Source organism: Barbatula barbatula (assembly GCF_947034865.1).
Source record: "Barbatula barbatula genome assembly, chromosome: 3".
In the NCBI taxonomy this organism is placed as follows: domain Eukaryota; kingdom Metazoa; phylum Chordata; class Actinopteri; order Cypriniformes; family Nemacheilidae; genus Barbatula; species Barbatula barbatula.
In genome coordinates, this window is record NC_136764.1 from 10,532,332 (window position 1) to 10,556,209 (window position 23,878).

Sequence of the window (23,878 nt, forward strand, 5' to 3'; positions counted from 1 at the left end):
GACGGCACTGAAGTTCGTTTATCAGCGCACAGCTGCCCCTTTCCGTTAACGGTCGGTGCGCGCGCGCTCGCTCGCTCGCTCCGTCGCCCTCATCTGGGTTTGAACCAAGGTCACGTGAGCACAACGGCAGTAGCGGGCACGGTGGCAGTGTGGCACCGCAGTGGAAGCACCGGGCTGGCTGCATCACTCCTGCAGCACTCCGTGATCAGAAGCAAAACAAGCAGCACGCCTTCTGAAACCTTCCCGGTAATGGCGCTCCGCTAACGCGACTGCTCGCTCTTCATTCGCTGTCCACGCACACTCATGCTGTCTATTTTTGCACCGTGAATACACGTTTGACACAGTGAGCTCGGGAGAGGCGGAGAGGAACCGAGGCTCTGGTGTGTTGGAATCGCAATGGCAGACCGTGATTCGTTACCGCTGTCTATGGAGGTGCGAGCCCGGTTCGCGGAGCTAGAGCTGGAGCTATCGGAGGGTGAGTTACCCGTTTGTCGGGGGGGATTACCAGAAAGGGTGGGAGAAAGTGAACGACGCAAGCAGAGCTGAACGGGTGTATGCGCTCGATACATGTATCAGATTTAAACCAGCGCGTGTTTGTTTGCAGTGCGTTTCCGGTGACCTTGGTTTAAGAAATGTATCTTGTAAGACGATTTGAGGCGCTGATGCTGATTATGTATTCAATGTTTCTCTTATAGTCTCCAGTGAGCTGTACTGTATATAACAGGGCCGCCCCCTTTTGAAAATATATAGGGCATGTTAATCAGTAGCCTAAGTGAAGCTGGAATGCGCAAGGCTTTGCGATATTCCTTGCTGCAAAGTTTCACATTTGCTCACGTTGTTGTGATATAATCAGCAACGCGTTTACTCACAAAGTTATAGAGCAGACAGGACACCCAGTGCATCTCTTGCTCTGTCTATGTTTTTAAACATTCAAATAGCTTTGCAGGCATCGCCCGTGCATTTAAACGTTATATATAAATATTTACAAAGAAATATAGATGTTATACGAATCAAATCCTGACAGAATCCTAATTTTGTGCCATGTTTTGGTTATTTCCTGGTCGTTGGGCTGTTCCACTGGTCTCTCTTTTGGTCCTGGAAGGACAGTGTGCATGTAGTTTGTCCTTTTGTTGAATCTGTTTCTGATGAATTGTGCTTTATTGGAATGGCCAAAAGTTTTGGCAAGTGCAACAAATGAGATATCGTACAAGGACAAAGTTTTCTATATATATATTGAAGTAGTCGGGCCATAGACAACTGAGAATTTAAATGTGTTCACAAGAAGTATATCAATAGTAGTCCTTGTAGTCTATTTAGGCTCATGGGACAGATAGGACTCCATAATATGTTTTGTGTCGTAAATTGAATCTAAAATCGCTGTTTTTTGTCATCTATAATATGTTTGTTTTAAATGTGTATTTCTGTGCAATTTCACATTTCGACGTGAGTTTGCAACATGGCTTATAGAAACTTCATACATCATCCAAAAGAATGAGATAATAAACAAGTATGGGATGTCTCACTGCAGGACACAACTGTCAGTGCTCGAAACGGCCCTGCTGTTGTGAGTGGGACGATAACCGTGTTCATAGAGACAGTGGTGTGTTCCACATGGCCAGTGCAGAAATGTGTGTGGGTTTTCGTGGTTCTTGTTTCATGTAGATTGCATCATTTTCTCCACACGGAGCAGGATGATTCCCCTTATTAGGGCACATCTGCCACCATCCCTCTGTACATGAGGCAGCGCTCTGTTATTTTGTATACTTAATTCAGATATTAAAGAATTTCTCCTCCGTTGTGATGTTTATTCCAGCACAAACAGTTCAGAACGCTCCAATTGACTCCTGACCTGGTTCGATGAAATGGGCTTAAAAACGTAAGGGGGAATATTTTCCGGAATGCATTATGTTTTGCAGTTGTGTAAAACCTTACACCATAATTCACACTACAGCATTGCGTGGTGCACAAGTGTCCGTGTGTCATTTGACTGTATATGTTTGTATAAATTAGCATGTATGACATCATGTAAATCCATATGCATGTCATGTATAACAAGATCCGATTTGTATGTGGATATGGGTTGGGGCATCTGTTGTCACTGTTCCGTTGCTTTGGCTTCTGGCCTAGTTTCCACACATGCTGTCATCTGATTGGCCTTCTTGCCTACAGGACATAGTTTTATTGGTTTACAGTCTTTCATGCTGTGTTCTGATTGGGTCTGAGCACAAAGATTTATGGGGCAGAAGAGTCATCATGCAGGATTAGGGTCTTGATCAGAGTAATACTTGCATTACTGTCTCATGCAGAATTTAACCATGTTGTCTTAATAGATCCTGTGAAAGCAAGATTAGATTTTTATTTCATGTGTGTTTTGAGGATTTTCTACTCCTACACAAAGTTGACAAACTATACGTTTTAGTATTTACATTTCTATACGGTGTCCAGACCCATTGCTGACTCGTTGACCAATCAGATGCTTTCTAGAACGTTATTGTGCTTCATATACCACCTGCGGTCGACTAGCACGTAGACAATATCACAAACAATTTTCCCTATGTGTGCAGGTGTGTTAATGGTCATGTGTTTGGTTGTGTGCTCAAAGCAAACACACCTTTCATGATGCTGTAGAATGCATCTTTTTGTGTCAGTTTTGCTGTGTTACACAACACATGGTTATCTGTATCTTAATGTTTTGTCCTGCATGTGGTTTTTCAGTAAACAGAAAAAAAGTGAAAGAAGTTCCATTGTCTGCAAAAAGACTCACGGCACAGTTTTCCCCAAAATGGAAGTGTTTAGGGAGCCATTTTTAGAACGTTATTTATGTACAGTCCTGTTTGGTGCTGATAGATATACAGAAATGAAACACTTATTTTGACGCATATTATACAGCACAAGCACACAACACATCATCGTATTGATCCCTTCATATTTTTTACATTATGCACGTACACGCCGATTGCCAACAAAGAACAAACACATGACTTAGTTTGACTTACTGCTTGTAGTTCATGTCCGGCGTCTTTTAGCACTGAGACCGCGCCATCTATCAGTTTCAAACGATCTCCAAATCAAGTGTTATATCCACCGTTTATCGCAATAGTAACGAGCTTCAGCGCAGATAATCTTGATGGTAAGCGGGTCTCGCTTGTCGGTTGGCTCGTGGACGGATAATGTATTTACGGAATGAGTATGTTGAGCAGTTCTTCACATCATTTTTAAAATAAAATATATACGTCATGTAGCCAAAAGATAAAATTATAGGTTGAAATGACTTGCCTTGTTCCGTCAATTTAAGTATACTTAAGCATTTGAGGCGACCAAGAATGTTTTACAGAGTGGACTGGACTTCAACTTGGCCTTAAATTTACTCTTGTTTGCAGTCTTGTTTGCAGTCTAATGTTTCATACCATATAAGGTGTAGTTTTATTGTTTTGAATGCTGAAACTAAATGTTATGTTTTAGCTGCCTGTTTCAGTTATTGCATGCTGCCCTTGGTCACGATGGTAAGAAGGGGTTCAGCCATGAGCCGTAATGTGTGTCAAAGTGTGCAGAGACTCTGGGAATGTGGAGTTGGCAGCGAACTGGGTTTGTTGTAGTTTCTGTGCCGGATAATAAATGGACTGTTCAATCCAAAGCAGGCATGTTTGACCTGAGAAAAGCTGCTGTTTGTGGATATCAACTAAATTCTGATTTGAGCTTTTGTGTTTACCTTCTCGTATATTGTACAGTCTCAAGACCGTGCAGTTATATATAATTTGGAAGACAAAAATGAAGTAGGAATCTTTATATCAGATCTTTAAAACTTAAAGGGAGTGATGTGTGTTTTGTGCGGTTGTCATGGGAAGTCAGCAACTGCAGCTGTCTGAAAGCTCCTCATGATGCTATTTTTATTCTCTCTCTATCTCTCTCAATCTCTCTATCTCTCCCATGACATGTATGTATACTTTCTTTCTGGTGTACATACATATCAGCCATCCTCTAATAATTGTACAATAATTCCTTTTTTCATAAATGATAGTTCAATTCAAAATATTGCAGTCATTTTATCAACATAATTTAATAATCGCGGTTGCATTCATTAAAAGCTGGAGGTGCACAGAGCAGCAGTGTGTATGTAACACTTGACCTACATACGGTTTTATTTTACTTGCGTTAGTCTGTGGCTTAAGCTCTCACCTGCTTGTCTTACATCCATCCCTGGAAATCTGCAGGACTTCAGCCAGACACATGTCAAGAGAGGCCATCTTCACTACTCCCACGAAAATTAAAAGCAATTATATAAATTAAGTCATTCCAGAAATGTCATAGATTCTAGGTTCATTTGGGATTTTAATAAAAGCAATAAATGTAATAGTTATTTTGTTAAGTGGATCAGGGTGAATCATTTCATATCACATTATTGTTTCTGAAGCAAGCGATTTACAATCAAACGAATCATTTTGTTACATGGCCTAGACAAAACATTCACGGGACAAACACAGTTGTGGAATTTGGTGGAAATATTCCCTGTTTTTTATTTTGTCATCACTTGAGGAACAAAGACCAAAAGAAACAAGACAATCTGGAATGTATGTATTAATAGTCACACTGTGTGACTTTCTTTTGCAGAACATTATTTTGAAGAATGTTGGTAACCAACAGTGGTACCCATTAACTTCCACCGGTTTTGTGTCCATTAGGGATGAAACAATATCCATACCTCACTGTTCAATAATACCTCGGTGTAATGTCCACGGTACGATATTTATTGCAATACTTAAAATGACAAAGGATGACTTGGAATAAGCATCCTCTTTTCTTTATCCTCTAATCAGAACTGTTACTAAGAGGTTACAGTATGAGATGGGTCAAATGATAAAATAATGACCTTTTATAAAATAAAATATTTGCACCAGATGGGTCTTGCCAAAGATAACAGCTATTACTTTTTGTGTTAGGCCCGGAAGACCTATCGTTTCATACAGTCATATGACCATGATAACAACTATTGCGATAACATGTTATTGATAATATTGTTACATTTATAGTGTCCATCGGGTACCATCATTGTTCGGCTGCCAACATTCTTCAGAATATCTTCTTTTGTGTTTTGCAGAAAAAGAAAGTCATGTAAGTTTGAAATGACAAGAGGGTGTTTGGGTGAACTATCCCTAAAAGTAAGGCTTTTCTGACTCTGCCTATGATTCAGCTTCAAATATCTGGAAAAATGTTGTCTTCTGAAGTTTGTCTTCTGAGAAAAAGACTTGCAATATAGGACGTCTTAGAAAAACAGAGATGATCTCAAACTCTTTAACTCTCCAAAGGCAGATTGCCTGTTATATTTAGCTTTACATCTACCGAATGTCAACAATTATGTAATTTGTTTCTATTTTAATTCCTCTTATGGCTCATTTAAGGCAAAGTGTTTACACTTAAAGTTAAGGATAACTGGGATTTTACATAAGTCTCCTCAGCTTATCTGAGCAATAATATTGTCTCGGGCAGTAACTCATGCAAGTATTACTTCATAAACCATAATGTTTATTGTTTAAACTTAATTCTGACGCACAACCTTTATATATTTGCAACAGAAATCAGCGTTTGTCAGAACAAGCAATGCACATTCACTTGGCAGCAAAGGTTTACTAGTGTACATCCATATTTCAAATCTTTTCTTTTGTAGAGCAGCATTATGAAGAGAGCTACAGTGTGAGCTCCATTTAACAAGGTGTTTTCTCTCAGAAGATCTGATTTCACAGCGTTCTCGGTGAACCGATGCATGTAAATCCCACGAGGTCCACCGTTTCTGAGAAACCTCGTACCAATATCCCTCCCACACTCATTTGCTCCGATCTCATGCCATGACGTGCCTTTCCTAATCAAGCAACCAAATCGGCGTGATGATATCTGCAGGCTCTAAATAGAGTTCAAGCCACATGTTTGGGCTGTTTGCTTTGATAAGCAGTCGTAATTAATAAAATAAACACAGATTCTGTTCGGTCTGAATGTAAAATGGAGTGTTTTTAGTTTGTTATTTGTGATTTGCTTACATGTCTATGTTTGCTTGGCTCTCGGTATATGTTCTTCTTGTTTTTGTGCATCTATATTATGTAAATATCTGTGTTGTCTGGTTTTGCCTTCTAGGTCTGAGTGTTTTTGTGAAGTTGAACCTGTATGACCTTCTGCTGAACACAAAAGAAGATATTTTAAAGAATGTTGGTAACTTAACAAAACTGGAACCCACTGACTTCTATTGCATGGACACAAAGCCACAAAGACATTTCTCAAAATGTCTTCTTTTTTGTTCCACAGAACAATGACTCGTATAAAAATGTTATTATATCTTTTCATGTGACAACACTAAATAAATGAAACTTTGCTACAAAATATAATATTGAGTGTACACCTTGTATAACAGTCTAAATTTGCTGTCTCCTCAAAATAACTCAACACACTTCCATTCATATCTAAACCGCTAGCAACAAAGGGGAGCACACTCCTAATTGAAAATGTCCAAATTGGACCCATAGTGTCAATATTTTGTGTGGCCACCAATATTTTCCAGCGCTGCCTTAACCTTCTTGGGCATGGAGTTCACCAGAGCTTGTCCAAGACGACATCACAGAGCTGGTGGATGTTAGAGACCTTTCGTTCCTCCACCTTCCGTTTGAGGACGCCTCACATATGCTCAATAGGGTTTTGATCCATCACCTTTACCCTCAGCTTCTTTTGCAAGTCTCAGAAGGGAGGGGATCGTGCTCTGCTTCAGTATGTCACAGTACATGTTGGCATTCAGGGTTCCCTCAATGAACTGTAGCTCCCCAGTGCCGACAGCACTCATACATCCCCAGGCCATGACACTCCCACCACCATGCTTGACTGTAGGCAAGTTGGAAGTTCCAGGGCCCTGTGCGGAGCCCTGCATTCTGTGTCCCGTCGTCTGAGCATTCTCACTCTGATATGATGCTGAGCATGTGCACTCAACTTCTTTGGTCGACCATGGCGAGGCCTGTTCTGAGTGTAACCTGTCCTGTTAAACCGCTGTATGGTCTTGGCCACCGTGCTGCAGCTCAGTTTCAGGGTCTTCTTATGGCCTAGGCAAGGGGTCTTTGACTACTTTTCCTTGAGGGCCAGATTCTAAAAGTATAAATGAGATGCGGGCCAGTTTTTTTTACCATATCCTCATTTCATGTATTGCATTTTGTTCCTTTAATACTGTTTTTGTTGCTGTTACTTTTAGATCATATATTAAAACATGCAGTCAGATATTGATTGTGCCTTTTTATGATATTTTATTTCCATGATGTATTAGTTTACCCAAAGATTGGCTGTTGCTGTTAATTTACCTGCCCCCAGTCCATCCATGTGGGTGGAATTGTTTTTTTCAAGAAGATATTTATGAAAATATAACCCTAACCCTAAAGTCAAAAACGCTAATATTTTCAGCACAAAATTAATCCCTGCCCATTGTGACGTTAAACTGGTGTCTTATAAAAATAATCAGTTGATCTGCGCAAAAACCGAAATGCTATTATCGTATTTTCAGGTGAATTCCAATCACTCCAGATGAACAGCTGTTTTTGTAATTTAGCTGTTTAAATCATATATAGGTAATGAATGCTGCAATAAAAACAACACAGTTTTCCTTTATCTGAGACAACCGTTCACGTGGTGTACCCTTCCTGCAGTAACTTTCAAGGGCACAAGACGTGCTTTGGAACGCGACCTATCGCGTGTGCAAACCGACTGCCCGTGGCTGTGGATTGCCGATAATAATGTTGCAAATAAGATACGTTTTCTGGACAGACCGATCAAATCATTTTACAAGACGTCTGTGTTGTTATGAATATTACTTATTTTATATTTTCATAAAAATTTCCTTCTTTTAAATTCTAATAAAACAGAAATATTACTTATCGGACCAAAGACACGCAAACCAAATATTTCTGATTATAAACTGCAAATTGAAGGATGTACTGTTACTCCAACAAATACAGTAAAAGATCTAGGCGTTATATTAGACAGCAACCTGTCATTTCAAAATCACATCTCAAATGTCACAAAAACAGCCTTTTTCCACCTAAGAAATGTGGCCAAGTTACGAAATATTCTGTGTGTTGCTGACGCGGAGAAGCTTATTCATGCATTTATAACCTCAAGACTTGACTACTGTAATGTGCTACTTAGTGGTTGTCCTGCATCATCAATAAACAAACTACAGTTAGTTCAGAACGCAGCTGCCAGAGTTCTAACCAGGTCCAGAAAATACGATCACATAACCCCAATTTGATCAACCCTTCACTGGCTACCCATTAAGTATCGTATTGACTTTAAAGTTCTTTTAATCACTTATAAAGCCCTAAAGGGTTTAGCCCCTACCTACCTAACAGAGCTTCTATCACACTACAACCCATCACGCTCTTTAAGATCTCAAAACGCGGGACTTTTGATAATACCCAGAATAACTAAATCCTCCAAAGGGGGTCGAGCTTTCTCATACGTAGCGCCTAAACTCTGGAATAGCCTTCCTGATATTGTTCGAGGATCAGACACACTCGCCCAATTTAAATCTAGATTAAAAACGCATCTTTTCAGCCAAGCATTCAATTAATGCAAATATGCTAAATAAATCAGATTTACATAGATATTATTTACTAGAATAATTGGATTTTTATAAAACACCATGTAGCGTGTTTTACCCTTTCTTGGGTTTTTCGTTTTTCCCCTGTAAAGCTGCTTTGGAACAATGCAAATTGTGAAAAGCGCTATATAAATAAAATTGAATTGAATTGAATTGAATTGAATGTTGCAGCGTTTTGGAGTTCTGGCGTCTCAGGGCGTGCATTTCTTAAAGAACACCGCTCTTAAAAGTCTCTCAACTCATAATGTTAAGGCGGGCCACCGCAAGTTGACTAGCCCTGGCCTAGGCCATCTTTATGTAGAGCAGCAATTCTTTTTTCCAGATCCCCAGAGAGTTCTTTGTCATGAGGTGCCATGTTGAACTCCCAGTGACCAGTATGAGAAAGGGAAAGCGATAACAGCAAATTTAACACACCTGCTCCCCATTCACACCTTCGACCTTGTAACACTAACAAATCACATGACACAGTGGAGGGAAAATGGCTAATTGGGCTCTATTTGGACGTTTTACACTTAAGGGTGCGGTTTAGACATCAATGGCTGTGTGTTGAGTTATTTTGAGGGGACAGCAAATATACACTGTTATACAAGCTGTACACTCACTGCTTTACTTTGTAGCAAAGTGTCATTTCGTCAGAGCTGTCACATATCAAAAGTATCTAAAATGTGAGGGGTGTACTGACTTCTGTGAGATACTGTAAGGGTGAATAAATGATGACACAATTTATTCTATCCCTTTAATTACATCCAACCACTAAACATATCTCAACATCTTCATTTACTGCTGTTCTCTGGAGAGGGACACCACACCTGTGTTGCCATGGATACTGTTTGTGATATTATTTTCGGATGCTGCATGCTTGGACTTGTGTTTCTTTATTAGAATCTGCCAGACCTACAAATTGATATTAAATCTACAATGAAAGCTGAAATATTCATTGTACATGCAGTTTGTCTGTCAGTATGTCTGGTCCACTGAGTATGCTGTGTTTGTTTATTGATGTTTAATGAAATGGAAATAATTTTGTTCCGTCTACATTTTTAGAGTGAAATGGGCTAAATATCTTTAAAAAACAAAAATTCCCATGATGGTAACTACTAGCATCACAAAATGCATCAAATAAAATGTTATAATGTATATCAGGTTTATGGCTGGGTGGTATAAAGGTAAAAATTGTCAAAATAAAATGTTTTCTTTCTAGTTTAATTCATATTTCATGTATGTAAATAAGAGGCTCAGTCATTTTCATATGCTGAGTTTGCGAAGGAGACGTAGCGAAAGATAAAAACACAGATGTGTTTTAAAAAATTAAAAAAGACATGGTTTGGATTTGTATACTATATTGTAATACCATGAAACCAAGGTTTTTGGTCATATTTCTCACCCGTAGTCCGGCAAGGGTTTGGCTTAGGCCAGGAGTTAGGGGATGGAAAATATCATTAGCCTGGTGTGAAAACAATGGAAGTCTATGAGATTATATAATGTAGATTATTGTTGCAGAACCTGTGCAGTCTTGATGTTGTTCTGCTTGTCCATTCAGTCTGTACAGTGTTACTGTGTTGGATGTGGTGGATGTTTATTTTAATAAATATAACTTGTTTTGTACAGGTGACATCACACAGAAGGGCTATGAGAAAAAGAGATCCAAACTTTTGCAAGCTTACCTACCTCACACACCTGGTAATAAATACATTCTGGTGGCACTAATACACACCTCTTTACACATTTGGTTAAACATGCATAAACACAAAGTTAATGGTATGTAACCTGATTTCTCTTTATGCTAGGGGCGGAGCGTCGCGTTCCAGTCACACCCTCGTCATCATCTTCCTCATCCTCCCGCTACCAGCGACGACGGTCCACAGGCTCCAGGGATGAACGTTATCGCTCAGGTGAGATAAAAGTAGGACTGTGGTTACCATAGATCTTTCAAAATGAATTTTATAAAAGCCTACAGAACAGTATTTCACACATGCGTTAACGTATAAAAAAATCTCTTTCTCCATCAGATGTTCATTCAGAAGCTGTTCAGGCCGCACTTGAGAGACACAGCGAGGGAAAGATGGCTGTGCTGTTGCCGTCCAAGCGGCGGTCGCTCATTGGACAAACGTCAATGGACACCTACACACCTCCGGGTGTGTACTTAGTCATTTCTGTATTTAAGTGTACAGCATGTGCATGTGTGTGACTTCTGTATCTCTCTTTGTTTGTGCAGACTCATCCTCTGGCTCTGATGCTGAGGGGTCTCTGGGGAGGGCGGGGGATGTCAACGTGGACTCCTGGATCAGCAGAGCTCTCCACGGCTCACCTTCAACGTCATCATCGTCCTCGTCTCACAGCAACAGCTCTGTCAACGCTGCTCGACTGGCGGAGACCCGCATGCACTCCTATGGTAGTAAGTCTGTGTGCAAATTCACAATCTTGCAAGTTATTCACTTGGAAATAGACTTATGACTTGTTACATATTTAATATCAACTCTCCTTGCTTATTTCTTATTTCACAGTCGGTCCAATGTCTCATCTGTCTCTGAAAAGGCAGGGCTTAAGAGGAATGGGTGTGTCTACTGACAATGGTTTTGTCATCAGGCATTCCACTGACTTCCAGTCAGATCGCCCCTGGTCGTCGCTGGATTCTGAGGGTCAGTATACCATAATCGTTGGGGCTGAATGCCTGACATAAACACAAGGAGTTAAATTTTGTATTTTGAGGCAGGTGTGTGCCCACATTTGAATCCGCTAGTGTTTTTATCAACATAACACATGACATATCAATGTCAACAACGGCCTGTGGCTATAGGTAAAAGGTTGCACAGCCGTGTTTGATATGTACACACTTAAGTTTCGTCTTCATGCATTATGTTGCTTAGTAGATTGTAATTGATTCCATCTCATTACAAAAAAACCTTCCAAATTCTTGCATTTATTAGAAAAAAAGGTTTATTATGCTGTATGCTACTGTACTGATACAAGTTTGTTTGTTTGTGTGGTGCAGACAGTCTATCGGCTCCCCCAGACATCACCAGCTACACACAAGACCCCGCCCCCTTCTCTGTGCAACGGCCACAGGTTGCCATAATAACCAAGGCTCCACCCAAATATGGCAATGCTGAGCTGATGGAGACTGGAGATGGTGAGGAGAGAGATTCTGTGCATGTCTGTCTATTTATTCTGCATTGATGGTGTTTGCCAACTATTGTAAATTTAAAGGGATATTTTAGAGGCTAAAATTATTTCCCCATGTTTTACTCACCCTCAAGGCATCCTGACTGAATATGACTTTCTTCTTGAAGAATAATGCAGTTGGAGTTATAATACCATGTTTAATTTTTCTTCTAAGCGGTAGAATGGGAGTGAATGGGAGGCAATTTTTTGAAGCTCCATGAAGTGCATCCATCAAAGAACTGCTCGACAAGGCGCAAAGAAGAGGTCTTAACAAAGGTCTTCTGATGCGAATAAATGCGTTTGTTTAAGATAAATATCCTTATTGAGAGCGCTATTAACGTTAATGTCCAACTTTCGTTGTCCCTCGGCTGTGCGTGAACCTGAGGCTTGTGACGAACGGGGCCAAAAGGATACCGTCTCAACTGTGCGGGAGCTTTCAGAAGACCTTTGTTAATACCACAGAGCAGTGTCAAGCAGTCCTTCGATCAATGGATGCACTTTTTGGAGATACAAAAAATGTCCCCCCATTCTACCACTTTGGAAGAAAAATAACTCCTACTGCATTATTCTTCAAGAAGAAAGTCATATTCAGTCAGGATGCCTTGAGGGTGAGTAAAACATGTGACATTTATTTTGCTTCTGAAATATCCCTTTAAAATTAGTTTCAACTGTCTTAACTAATTTAATTTATTTAAATATAGGAAAACATTTCAACCTTTAAAAAACAATTACTATGGATGAAACAAACACTAATAATGCTGGGATAGACTTCAGCACTCCGTGTATCTCCATATAGGAAAAGCAATAAAGAGAATAAACCTGTTGTGTAAGCTTTATGTAAACTGTTAACGTATTTTCTTTATTCTTAACATTATTATTATTGGTATTAAAAAGTAATTGTTTGTGTGTGTAGGTGTGCCTGTCAGTAGCCGTGTCTCGGCCAAGATCCAACAGCTGGTTAACACATTGAAACGCCCCAAACGAAAACCTCTGAGAGAATTCTTTGTGGAGGACTTTGAAGAACTGCTGGAAGGTTCAGATGTTTTCCTCTCCGTTTGTGCCACTGTTTAATTAAAAATCTGATGTAAATACTGTAAATCTTAAAGTAAAATGAAGTAAGTAAAACCGTACATTATTTGACAGAAAACCTTTTGAAACTAAAATTTTTGTGACAAAGGTCTTTACCCTTTCATTAAAGTCCTCACATCCTGCACAGGAACACAACATTTGATCCAGACATTTTGAGATCCAAAATGCAGATTACTTAAATAAGTCATAAATTAAAGATTCTGAATATGCTGTTATGATTTAACACCTTTAATATATTTATCTATTTGGGGCGAGCTGGTTTTAAGCTTCATAATGTAAATCCTGACTTAGTTAACATGGTACACATGTATCTATGTGTAATATGCATTATGCTAACTTGTTAATGTTTTGCCTTAAGCAGTGCAGCAGCCAGATCCTGCTCTGCCACGCCCAGAGGGTGTGGAGTCAACTGTCATACAGGGAGATGAGCTCGACAGAATTAAAAACTGTCCTGCTTCCCTGGAGGCGGCCCTTCTGCGCTGGGGAGCCATCACACCCAAAGCCCCCTGTCTGACCACCACGCATGGGAGTGCCAAACAACCATACACACTTACATACGGTGCACACAGTCTCCTGGTCATTTTAAAAGTTTCTACCTACAAACCTACTTGGTTATTTGCGTACTTATACATATTTATATGTGTAGGTAAACTTTGGTCCAGATGTTTGAAACTGGCGTATAATCTTCTCCACAAACTAGGATCCAAACAAGAACCAATCCTCCACCCCGGAGACAGAGTAAGAGGAACCTTAAATACATTTTTTAAATAACTGCTTCAAAATGTATGGGGCAACACAAATTATTTAGAGGACTTGTTAGGTGAATTAATGTGAAGTGAATCGGATTGTGCAAACATATTGTTTTGTACGTCATTTTACAGGTGTGTAGTTAGACCTATCATCTGTTATTTCATGAGATGTTTTAGTAAATAGGAGTAACTAATAATAATGTAGCAAACATTGAAACATTTGGTTTAAATTAAAATATTATTAAACACATATTAAATATATGTTTTTGGTGTGTATTATATATACCTGGTTAATATGTTTTAGTTTTAGAATTATCATCATAATAGTAGCATAATATACCCAATTAGTTCATACTATGATATTTAATATTTAAAAAAAAGGATTTAATAATATTATTTATGTATTTTAGTAAGTAAATAAAACATGTATTTTTTTAAATATGTAAGTATAGTGACATTTATATTTAAAAATTCCTTTTATTTACTAGAAATATCTCTTGGTACATAATAGCAGAAATGTTTTTTTACTCTACAGATCAAGCGGATATTATTTTTAATAATAGTAGTATTCATAATTGTTGATTAGTATTATTAGTAATACTATTTCCATTGGTTTTAGTCTGTGAGTTATGAAGGAAAATTTAAAAAGATACCGTTGCCCCATGTACCTCCAGATTATATATATATATATATATATATATATTATATAGATCCAAAAACTTGTGAAGAAAGAATTAAATTGATGTGCACTGTGTGTGTGTTTTAGGTAGCGCTGGTGTATCCCAACAATGATCCAGCAGCATTCATGGTAGCGTTTTATGGCTGTCTTTTAGCTGAAGTCGTTCCTGTTCCAATTGAGGTGCCACTTACAAAGAAGGTAATGCCCACTGAAAAGAACAATTTAAAAAGGAAATGGAAAACTTCTAACTTGCTCTCTTGTTGATGAAACTAAAACTACATTAAAACTTTATTGAACATTTTAGAGTTTTGGCCTGAAGTGTTCCCTTCCTTTTTCTTACCACAAAGGATGCTGGGAGTCAGCAGATCGGTTTCCTGTTGGGCAGCTGCGGAGTAGCCGTGGCATTAACCAGCGATGCGTGTCACAAAGGCCTTCCCAAGAATACTAGTGGTGATGTCATGCAGTTCAAAGGTCAGAGGTCACAGTACTTTCCCACAAAATCTCAATAATGGCACACCTTTAAATATGAATTTAAGTGTGTTTTTGTGTACAGGATGGCCAAAGTTGCTTTGGGTGTTGAGTGATTCCAGACATTTAGCAAAACCCCCAAGAGAGTATTTTCCACTCATTAAAGAGGCCAACAATGACACAGCATACATAGAGGTAACACACCATGTGGTTGTGTGTTGAATACTGTGTGTTCAAATGATTGTGTGTGTGGGGGTATTTCAGTGCAGTTGCAATGAGAGTGAGGGTGTTTTGTGTTTGATTGACAGTATAAGACCTGTAAGGATGGGAGTGTGTTGGGAATAACCGTGACTAGGATGGCGATGTTCACACACTGCCAAACACTCACGCAAACCTGCGGGTACACCGAGGGTAAGACATAATAATACACTTCCCCATGTTCACACACTTCAAAATAAACAAAAGAAGTCACACTTCTGATTCTTCTTCTCCTTAATATATGACCGGGATGTTTTATGTGGTTTGTGTGTTTCAGCTGAAACAATAGTAAATGTATTGGATTTTAAGAAGGGCATTGGCCTCTGGCACAGTGTTCAAACGGTAATGTCACGTTATATTTTGTTACATTTATTATCATCATTCTAAAAAAGCAAATCTAAATATTTTGTCTCTTTCTTTCTCTGCAGAGTGTGTTTAATATGTTACATGTGGTTAGTGTTCCATATGCTCTCATGAAGGTGAACCCTTTATCTTGGATCCAAAATATTGGGCATTACAAAGGTACACTTTTTGCATCATCCGTGTACAAGCGTCATACTTGATTTTTATTTTCAAAGTACTGTCCATCTTTCATCACATGTCTAATATTCGTGACAAAAAATCATCTTGTTCAACTGTTTGTGTGTGTGTTTTTACAGCTAAGGTGGCATGTGTGAAAAGCAGAGACCTACACTGGGCTTTGATGGCCCACAAAGATCAGACTGACACCAACATGAGTTCACTGAGAATGCTGCTGATCGCTGATGGTTCGAACCCTTGTAAGTCTTAAGTATTCAGACCCCTGTGAATGTCTTTTACTGATAAATCTTTACATACGTGAAAATTCGATGTGCATTTTCTCAGGGTCGATATCCTCCTGCGACGCATTCCTAAACGTGTTCCAGAGTATGGGCTTGAAGTCAGAGGTCATATGTCCATGTGCCGGCTCTCCTGAGGCCCTAACTGTAGCTGTCAGGAGGTATAAAATACACTCTCATTCTGTTTGCTCAGTAAACACAAATACCCACACACACATGTGCTTTGCTGTAAATTCTCACATGCATATACGCAGTCTGTTACCACAGACATACATGTGCGCAAGTCATTCTTGTGTGGAGAAATCTGCTTTAAGTTTCAACTCTTAAAAACGGGAGGTTCGTTTTTTGTGGTCGCACATTACAAACAACATAACCAGACCTAGACACATGCATACATTCAGACACACAAAGCCAATTAGAAACCCATCTGATTTAGATTTCACCTACGTTTGAAATTTTTCGAAACGTCTTGGTTTTGCATGTAAATTGTTAAAATATCTTTAATTGCGTTTGTGTGGTTTGGGATTAAATACAGTCACCATATGGTGATATTACTCTGGCATATTCAATTCTAAAATGAGAATTGGTCTGATATCAAGGAGGATCTATTGACAGAAATGCAATATAATATACATAACTATGTGTTAAGAGGTGTATAAAGAGCTTACATAATGAAATGTTATGTTTTTATTACCTTAGAATGAGCTATTTCCATCTACGTACACCACGGGTCCCCTTATGTGGAATTCATCATGTTGTTTCTGCAGTAGCCCTAAACGGACAAACTGCTCTACGGATCGCATTTCAGAAATATGTTATCTCCTTCGACAAAGCGAAAACGTGACGTCCTGTGTCAGCCACCGTTGTGCTTCCAAAGGGAGCCGTGGAGTGAGCCCTTGTTTGCCATTCGCAACCTCACTGCTAGTTGGGAGGTTAAAAATAAACTGAAATATATATTACTATGCAACTACAAAAAAAGCTTACAATAAGTTCCTGACCATTGTTATTACTGTATGTGCTTTGTATGGTGAATGAGACATGAGTTAATTGACATCAGGAGATGTTGCTTTGAGCTCTGAAGGAAGGAAGTTAGGATGTTTTCCTCTTCAATGCTTTCAAAGCTAGCTTGCTATTGCTAACCTTATGACCCACATGCGTTTCCTCAAAAAAGACACCTCATTGGATCTGTCAGTCAAACCAGCCATGGCCAGCTAATGTCATTGTATGTTGAAACTGTTATAATAAAAAACCATCAAATGTTTTATGCTGACACATTATGCTGACGCCTTTGCTATAATAATGCTTTTCATAATTTAGTTTGAACTATCATGTGGATTTTTGTCAGGGTTTACAGGACCTCTGGCTCCAGGAAACCCAACCACACACTCTTATTGTTTATGAAACCAGAAACATATTTTGTCTATGCTGATGTAATATTCTACGTCTAACATATGTGCATGTGTTTTTTTGTCAGGCTTCAGGAGAGCGGCAGTAAGCCGGCCGGTCGAGGGGTCCTCAGCATGACGAATCTCAGTCACGGGGTCATCAGGGTGGACATTGGGGACAAGCTTTCCGTCCTCACCCTGCAGGATGTGGGCACGGCCATGCCAGGAGGTACAGACACAGGGACACCTCCTCAAAGCGTTTTAGTCAGTTCCAACATAAACCTCATGGAGCAGTTTTCCTCATGTGACCACAAACCTCATCAAACAACTTTATAATTCTCAATAAACTCTCTTTCATCGTCTCCCTCAGCGATGGTGTGTGTCATTAAACCGGAGGGCGTTCCGCAACTGTGTAAAACCGATGAGATTGGAGAGATCTGCGTGTCGTCTGTTGCCACAGGGATGTCATATTATGGGCTTACGGGAATGAGCAAGAACACATTTGAGGTGTGAAAATCCACTACAGACTGTATACTCTTGTACTATTATTAGACACGAACGTTTATTTTAATGGAAGGTTTTATGTGGTTTCTAGCTGGTTTATGCTGGTCTAAATAGTTTGGTCAGACTACTCGCTTTTTTATAGAAGGGGCTTTAAATGTGGGGGGGGGGTGCTTCTGTGCGGCAGGTATCTCCAGTGTCGTCTGACGGTGGTTTGGTCACAGATTGTGTATTTGCACGGTCTGGTCTGCTGGGGTTCGTGGGTCCATGTGGGATGGTCTTCATCTCTGGGTCACTGGAAGGACTGATGCAGGTCGGGGGGCGGAAACACAACGCAGATGACATCATAGCAACCGCTCTCGCTGTGGAACCCATGAAGTTCATCTATCGGGGAAGGTGTGTAAGAACGAAGACCGAATAGCAACACATAGCTGGTTGTTCAACCAAATAACATTGAGTTGTCACTGTTTGTGTGTGTAGGACGGTTGTGTTTTCAGTGAATGTGCTGTATGATGAAAGGATCGTCCTGGTGGCAGAACAAAGGCCTGATTCAACTGAAGAAGAAAGCTATCAATGGATGAGCCGAGTGTTGCATGTAAACACATACATTTATGCACTAAATGCACGTTTTCGGTGTGCTTTTTGGGTAACATCTTGTTAAAATTGTGTGTTCAGGCTATAGATGGGATTCATCAGGTGGGGGTGTACTGCCTTGCGCTAGTTCCTGCCAACACCCTCCCGAAAACCCCTCTGGGTGGGATTCACCTGTCTGAGACCAAACAGCTCTTCCTAGAGGGGGCTCTACACCCCTGCAGCATCCTCATGTGTCCACACTCCTGTATCACCAACCTGCCTAAACCCCGACAGAAACAACCCGGTACACAAGCCTCCTAAAACTCAATGTGTAAATAAAGTGTGTCTGTGTGGATTATTTCCATGTGTATTATAGTGCACACTGTGTAAATAAAAAGGGGTGGTTTGGCTTGTGTGTTTAAATGTATCATAAAGGACGTGTGTATGTTTTTGGGTAAGTAAATAGTGTTTTTGTGTGGTGTTGCAGAGGTGGGTCCTGCCTCTGTGATGGTGGGGAATCTCGTAGCAGGAAAGCGAATGGCTCAGGCCAGCGGACGAGACTTAAGCAACATTGATGACAATGAACAGGTAAACAAAACGTGTTTGCGTTCAGGGGTGTGCAAACGTGCGTGTCATTATTGCTGTGTGACCGGTTACTCTTTCTCTCGTATTCCAGTTTCTTTTTATGTCGGAAGTGTTGCAATGGAGAGCCCAGACAACACCTGACCACATACTGTACACACTCATCAACTCACGGGTAATGCACGCAAACACACACACATTCTTAAGTTCCTTTACACAAAGAGCTGGGTGTGTTATGGAAATTATATAATGTTAAGCTGAAGTTCATGATTTCAGCTGTAGTTTTGTTTATACAAATGTTTGTGTGTGTCCAGGGGGCAGTAGGGAGTTCTCTGACCTGTCTACAGCTTCACAAAAAAGCAGAAAAAATTGCCACTTTGCTGTATGAGAGAGGACAATTGCGAGATGGAGATCATGTAGCTTTAGTGTACCCACCAGGTAACCAGATGCACCTGCCTTCTATTTAATGAAGAAAAATATAAACTTCAGCTTTTATTTCAAACCATCCACATTGTTTCTCGACTCGTATTGCAGTTTGTTTCAGAAGCACTGTATTATAAATGAATAAAAACTCTTTACAATGTGCCTCATTTCTGTCGCAATAGACATTGTAATTGTTTCCTCTTGTTGCTGTAGTGATAATTGTAACTTTTCACGTCATTTAAATCAGATCAGCCAAAGCAAGTTGAGTCTGTCACTCTGATATGCATTCAAGAGCCAACCACTCCAATTAAACTTGCTCATATATTTGTATTTAATTGAAAAGTTTAAACGGCACATTTCAATTAAACGCTTCACAAACAAGAATGATTAAAATTGCAATCAATTCCAGAAATAGTTTTTCACTGTGTGTGTGTGTGTGTGTGTCAGGTCTAGATTTGATTGCTGCATTTTACGGCTGTCTGTATGCGGGCTGTATTCCCATCACTGTACGACCACCTCACCCTCAAAACATCTCCACCACACTACCTACAGTCAAAATGATCCTGGAGGTATGAACATACAACAATACACACACATCAAATTTATAAAAGACATAGCTGTACGATTATTTCCGGAAAAAGTCGAGTGCCTGCAGGTGTGCAGGGGGGATGAAACTACAGCACGAGCACACAAAACATCATCGTATTTATTCACTATAGACGGTTTCATCTTAACAACATAAACAAACGTTACTGCACTTTTGTGACCCCAACATAACTTCCAATACACATTCACAAACAATAGAGTGCAAAAGAAACCAAGAAGAATCGTCACTTGGCTAAACTTGTCCCTCCAGTATTTTGATTCTGATACCAAATTCAACCTCTAGTTGTCAATGTAGACACTAGCCAAACACAAACCAGAAGTTAACTGGGGGTCAGGCACATGCGCGTCCGATGAAACGGTCTAAAGGTTCGTGTTGTTGTCATTATGCACATACACACCGGTAGCCAACAAAACACAGACTTATGACGTAGTTTGGCTTACAGCGTGCGGTTCATGTCCAGCATCTTTTAGCGCTGGGACCACGCCATCTATCAGTTTCAAACGATCTCCAAATCCAGCTTTATGTCCACCGTTTATATAACATTCATCTAAGTGAGAAAACAAACAGAGCTAAATTTCCATCAGCCAAGTAATGAAGAATTGATGGGCGTGCTCTTTCATGCTGGCTGGTCGACGCACATGCGTGCTTTTCTGTGAGATTTGTCCAATAAGGGTCTAAGAACCCTTGTTACGAAACCGGAATCTATGTTTGAAAAAACTTTCCGAAACCTGTACGAACCCTGGCAGAGTAAATCGAGCACAGAAATACTACATCATACATTCAACTGTTTTTTTGACAAGTTGACCATGTTAAGCTTGAGAAGCCAGCATATTTAACAGTGTAAAGAATTCAGAATGCATGACATAGAATATTACCGCCGCTTTTAATATAAAATATACATGCCTGTTTGTTGTTTAATTCTTTTATTTTTTATTTGCATGTGTAGGTGAGTCGTTCAGTGTGTGTTATGACCACCCAAGCAATATCTAAACTTCTGAAGTCCAAGGATGCCTCAGTTGCTGTGGATTTTAAATCGTGGCCTCTTATCCTGGAAACAGGTCAGTTTCTAAATGGATCAGTTTAGCATTTATATAACCTGAATATAGGAATCATTCGCTTATTATTTCGCGGATTAATAATGATAATATTAAAAATCTAAATTCATTACACTAATTGTGTTTGTCTAGAACCATAATAAGAATTCTACACTTTGTTTGTGTGTTAGATGACCTTCCAAAGAGACGTTGTCCACTGCTGTATAAGCCATGTGACCCAGATTCGTTGGCGTATTTGGACTTCAGTGTATCCACTACGGGAATGCTCGCCGGAGTGAAGGTTCAGCTTCTCATAACTAATGTTACTATACACGTGTATTTACATTTAAAATTGTAAATTAATAAAGAAAGTTCTCCAACACCTTTGTCGTGTTAGTTCAAATCCAGATGATTTTGTTTTTCATATTTTTTATTTTCAAACACCTCTCTCTGAAGATGTCTCACTCTGGCACAAGTGCTCTGTGTCGCTCTATTAAACTGCAGTGTGAGCTTTATCCTTCACGTGAAGTCGCCGTGTGTCTTGACCCCTACTGCGGCCTCGGCTTCGTTTTGTGGTGTCTCTGCAGGTATAGACCACCTGAACACTCAACTAATATACTAAACATTGTCTTAATGAAAATGTATTCAGTATTTGCTATTAATGGGTTAGAAACTTTCGTCATAGTATAAAAACAGACATTTATGGAAAGTCCTTGTGTGTCTATATGCAGTGTGTATGCAGGCCAGCAGTCTGTTCTGATCTCGCCCATGGATCTTGAGGTAAATCCTGCTTTGTGGCTGCAGTCAGTCAGTCACTTTAAAGTCCGGGACACTTTCTGCTCGTACTCTGTGATGGAGCTCTGCACAAGATCTCTCAGCTCGCTCACAGACTCTTTAAAGGTGTGCACACATACATACATACACACATGTACACACACAGCATTTTAATTCCTTTGTAGTTTTATAGCTGGGTTTCTGTGCATTTCTCTTAGGCTCGTGGGATGGATCTGACCCGTGTGCGTTCGTGTGTGGTTGTGGCGGAAGAGAGGCCTCGTGTTTCACTGACTCAGTCATTCTGTAAACTCTTTAAAGACGTTGGTCTGCATCCACGTGCCGTCAGCACCGCGTTCGGCTGCAGGGTCAATCTCGCAGTCTGTCTGCAGGTCAGTAATGAAGACTAATATTGTCAGACTGTGCTAATTTATAATAATCTCATTACCCCCACCGTTCAGTTTTTGATGAGTAATTCTGAATTCTTTCATTTTTTTATCATTTATAAATTTACAATTTGTTTGTCTTTTTTATTTGCTTTGGAAAATCTTATTTATACATTACATTTGTTCCTTTCCTCATGTAGCCCCATAGGTTGGGAAAACTTGCCGAGCAGGTATGGCTGATCCTTCAACGGATCATCATGATTTCATATCTCAAACATTTCCTTATTTCAGCTCTCTCTCTCTCTCTCTCTCTACCTAAAGAGATAGATCATTGTCACGTTGTAGTGACAAAAGTACAAAAAGCTAATCTTAACTATTTTGGCTTTGGGTCGACAATGAATAAAACTACAAGCACAGAAGAAATAAGCAATCAAACAGTTTAAGTCACTGGCAGGCCATGTTTGCTTGCATGAGTAATATTATGCACACAACCAAATGAACAAATAACACAAGGTGTGCTCCTTCCACCCCTCCCTTTCGATGCACTATGGTGGCTGACACAGGAGTGTTATCACGTTTTCGCTTCTTTGCCGAAGGAGATAATGTATTTATGAACCTCGCTTTGTAGAGCAGTTTGTCCGTTTATTCATGTATTCATGATGTAAGGTCTTTATACACCTCTGAACACGTAGTATGTAAATGATATTGCATTTATGTCAATAGATCCTCTGAAAAATGACACACTGCACCTTTAAGCATCCTGCTATACATAAAATATATTTGACTGTTATTTATAGTCGCTCGTATGTGTGTTTGTGCAGGGGACATCAGGACCTGATCCCACAACTGTCTATGTGGACATGAAAGCGCTGAGACACGACAGGTAAGACACACACATACAGTGGAGGAAAACCTGCATGCTTCTGAAGTGTTTAGTGTTTTCTGAAGTGGGTTTGTGTGTATTTGTAGGGTGAGACTGGTTGAAAGAGGATCTCCACATAGCTTACCTCTCATGGAATCAGGGAAGGTTAGTTTGTTTGTTTTCTTAAATGAAACACAAACATGATTTGATTCGGAGACTGATCTTTTATGCTGTACATTTAGATTTTGCCAGGTGTGCGCATCATCATCGCTAACCCAGAGACAAAGGGACCAATCGGAGACTCTCATTTAGGAGAGGTTAGAAGAATATCTCGGTTACCTTTTCCTTTCAGTTGTATTTTCCAAAGTTTGTCCAAAAAGTATACCTAAATGCACTCTACGTTGCTTTGGATAGACACCAATTTGTAAATGTATGTGTGCAGATCTGGGTCCATAGTCCACAGAACGCTTTCGGCTATTTCACCGTGTTCGGAGAGGAAAATGTACGGTCGGATCATTTTGGAGCCAGATTGAGCTTTGGAGACACACAGACCGTGTGGGCCAGAACAGGGTACCTTGGATTCCTGCGCAGAACCGACCTTACAGATGCGAATGGAGGTGTGTTTACATGCGTATTGGAATGTTTGATGGCAATATAAATGGACTGGTTAGATGAGATTATAATTTTGTTTTATTTGCACGTGCTATCAGAGAGGCACGATGCTCTATATGTGGTAGGAGCGTTGGATGAGGTCATGGAGCTGAGAGGGATGAAATACCATCCCATTGACATTGAAGTGTCCATCATCAGAGCTCACCGTAACATCACAGAGTGGTGAGCACAAACACTTATGCGACAAAATCAAAGTGGGATTTTTGTGGTTATGTTTGAAACCCTCTCTCTGTCTGTCT

General features: G+C 39.8%; 1 protein-coding gene across 2 annotated transcripts in view; it reads left to right on the forward strand.

Moving 5' to 3' along the window:
• dip2cb (disco-interacting protein 2 homolog Cb) overlaps positions 1–23,878 on the forward strand; it is a 24,949-nt gene continuing 1,071 nt past the window's right edge. Inside the window, exons 1-38 of one of the 2 annotated variants that reach the window (XM_079451382.1) lie at positions 1–475; positions 10,229–10,300; positions 10,408–10,512; positions 10,630–10,755; positions 10,836–11,015; positions 11,125–11,259; positions 11,613–11,750; positions 12,696–12,815; positions 13,233–13,430; positions 13,518–13,609; positions 14,387–14,497; positions 14,647–14,770; positions 14,853–14,962; positions 15,076–15,178; positions 15,303–15,367; positions 15,454–15,547; positions 15,685–15,804; positions 15,890–16,004; positions 17,318–17,457; positions 17,599–17,735; positions 17,917–18,125; positions 18,210–18,324; positions 18,405–18,606; positions 18,790–18,890; positions 18,979–19,059; positions 19,199–19,322; positions 19,755–19,876; positions 20,861–20,972; positions 21,140–21,249; positions 21,405–21,535; positions 21,680–21,848; positions 21,941–22,111; positions 22,306–22,335; positions 22,927–22,988; positions 23,075–23,132; positions 23,210–23,284; positions 23,410–23,584; positions 23,678–23,801. In XM_079451382.1, coding sequence (XP_079307508.1) covers positions 397–475; positions 10,229–10,300; positions 10,408–10,512; positions 10,630–10,755; positions 10,836–11,015; positions 11,125–11,259; positions 11,613–11,750; positions 12,696–12,815; positions 13,233–13,430; positions 13,518–13,609; positions 14,387–14,497; positions 14,647–14,770; positions 14,853–14,962; positions 15,076–15,178; positions 15,303–15,367; positions 15,454–15,547; positions 15,685–15,804; positions 15,890–16,004; positions 17,318–17,457; positions 17,599–17,735; positions 17,917–18,125; positions 18,210–18,324; positions 18,405–18,606; positions 18,790–18,890; positions 18,979–19,059; positions 19,199–19,322; positions 19,755–19,876; positions 20,861–20,972; positions 21,140–21,249; positions 21,405–21,535; positions 21,680–21,848; positions 21,941–22,111; positions 22,306–22,335; positions 22,927–22,988; positions 23,075–23,132; positions 23,210–23,284; positions 23,410–23,584; positions 23,678–23,801 — 4,535 coding nt within the window. In that variant the 5' untranslated portion in view covers positions 1–396. Of the gene's footprint in view, positions 476–10,228; positions 10,301–10,407; positions 10,513–10,629; positions 10,756–10,835; positions 11,016–11,124; positions 11,260–11,612; positions 11,751–12,695; positions 12,816–13,229; positions 13,431–13,517; positions 13,610–14,386; positions 14,498–14,646; positions 14,771–14,852; positions 14,963–15,075; positions 15,179–15,302; positions 15,368–15,453; positions 15,548–15,684; positions 15,805–15,889; positions 16,005–17,317; positions 17,458–17,598; positions 17,736–17,916; positions 18,126–18,209; positions 18,325–18,404; positions 18,607–18,789; positions 18,891–18,978; positions 19,060–19,198; positions 19,323–19,754; positions 19,877–20,860; positions 20,973–21,139; positions 21,250–21,404; positions 21,536–21,679; positions 21,849–21,940; positions 22,112–22,305; positions 22,336–22,926; positions 22,989–23,074; positions 23,133–23,209; positions 23,285–23,409; positions 23,585–23,677; positions 23,802–23,878 lie in introns of both variants that reach the window. The other variant, XM_079451381.1, reaches the window with a different exon arrangement.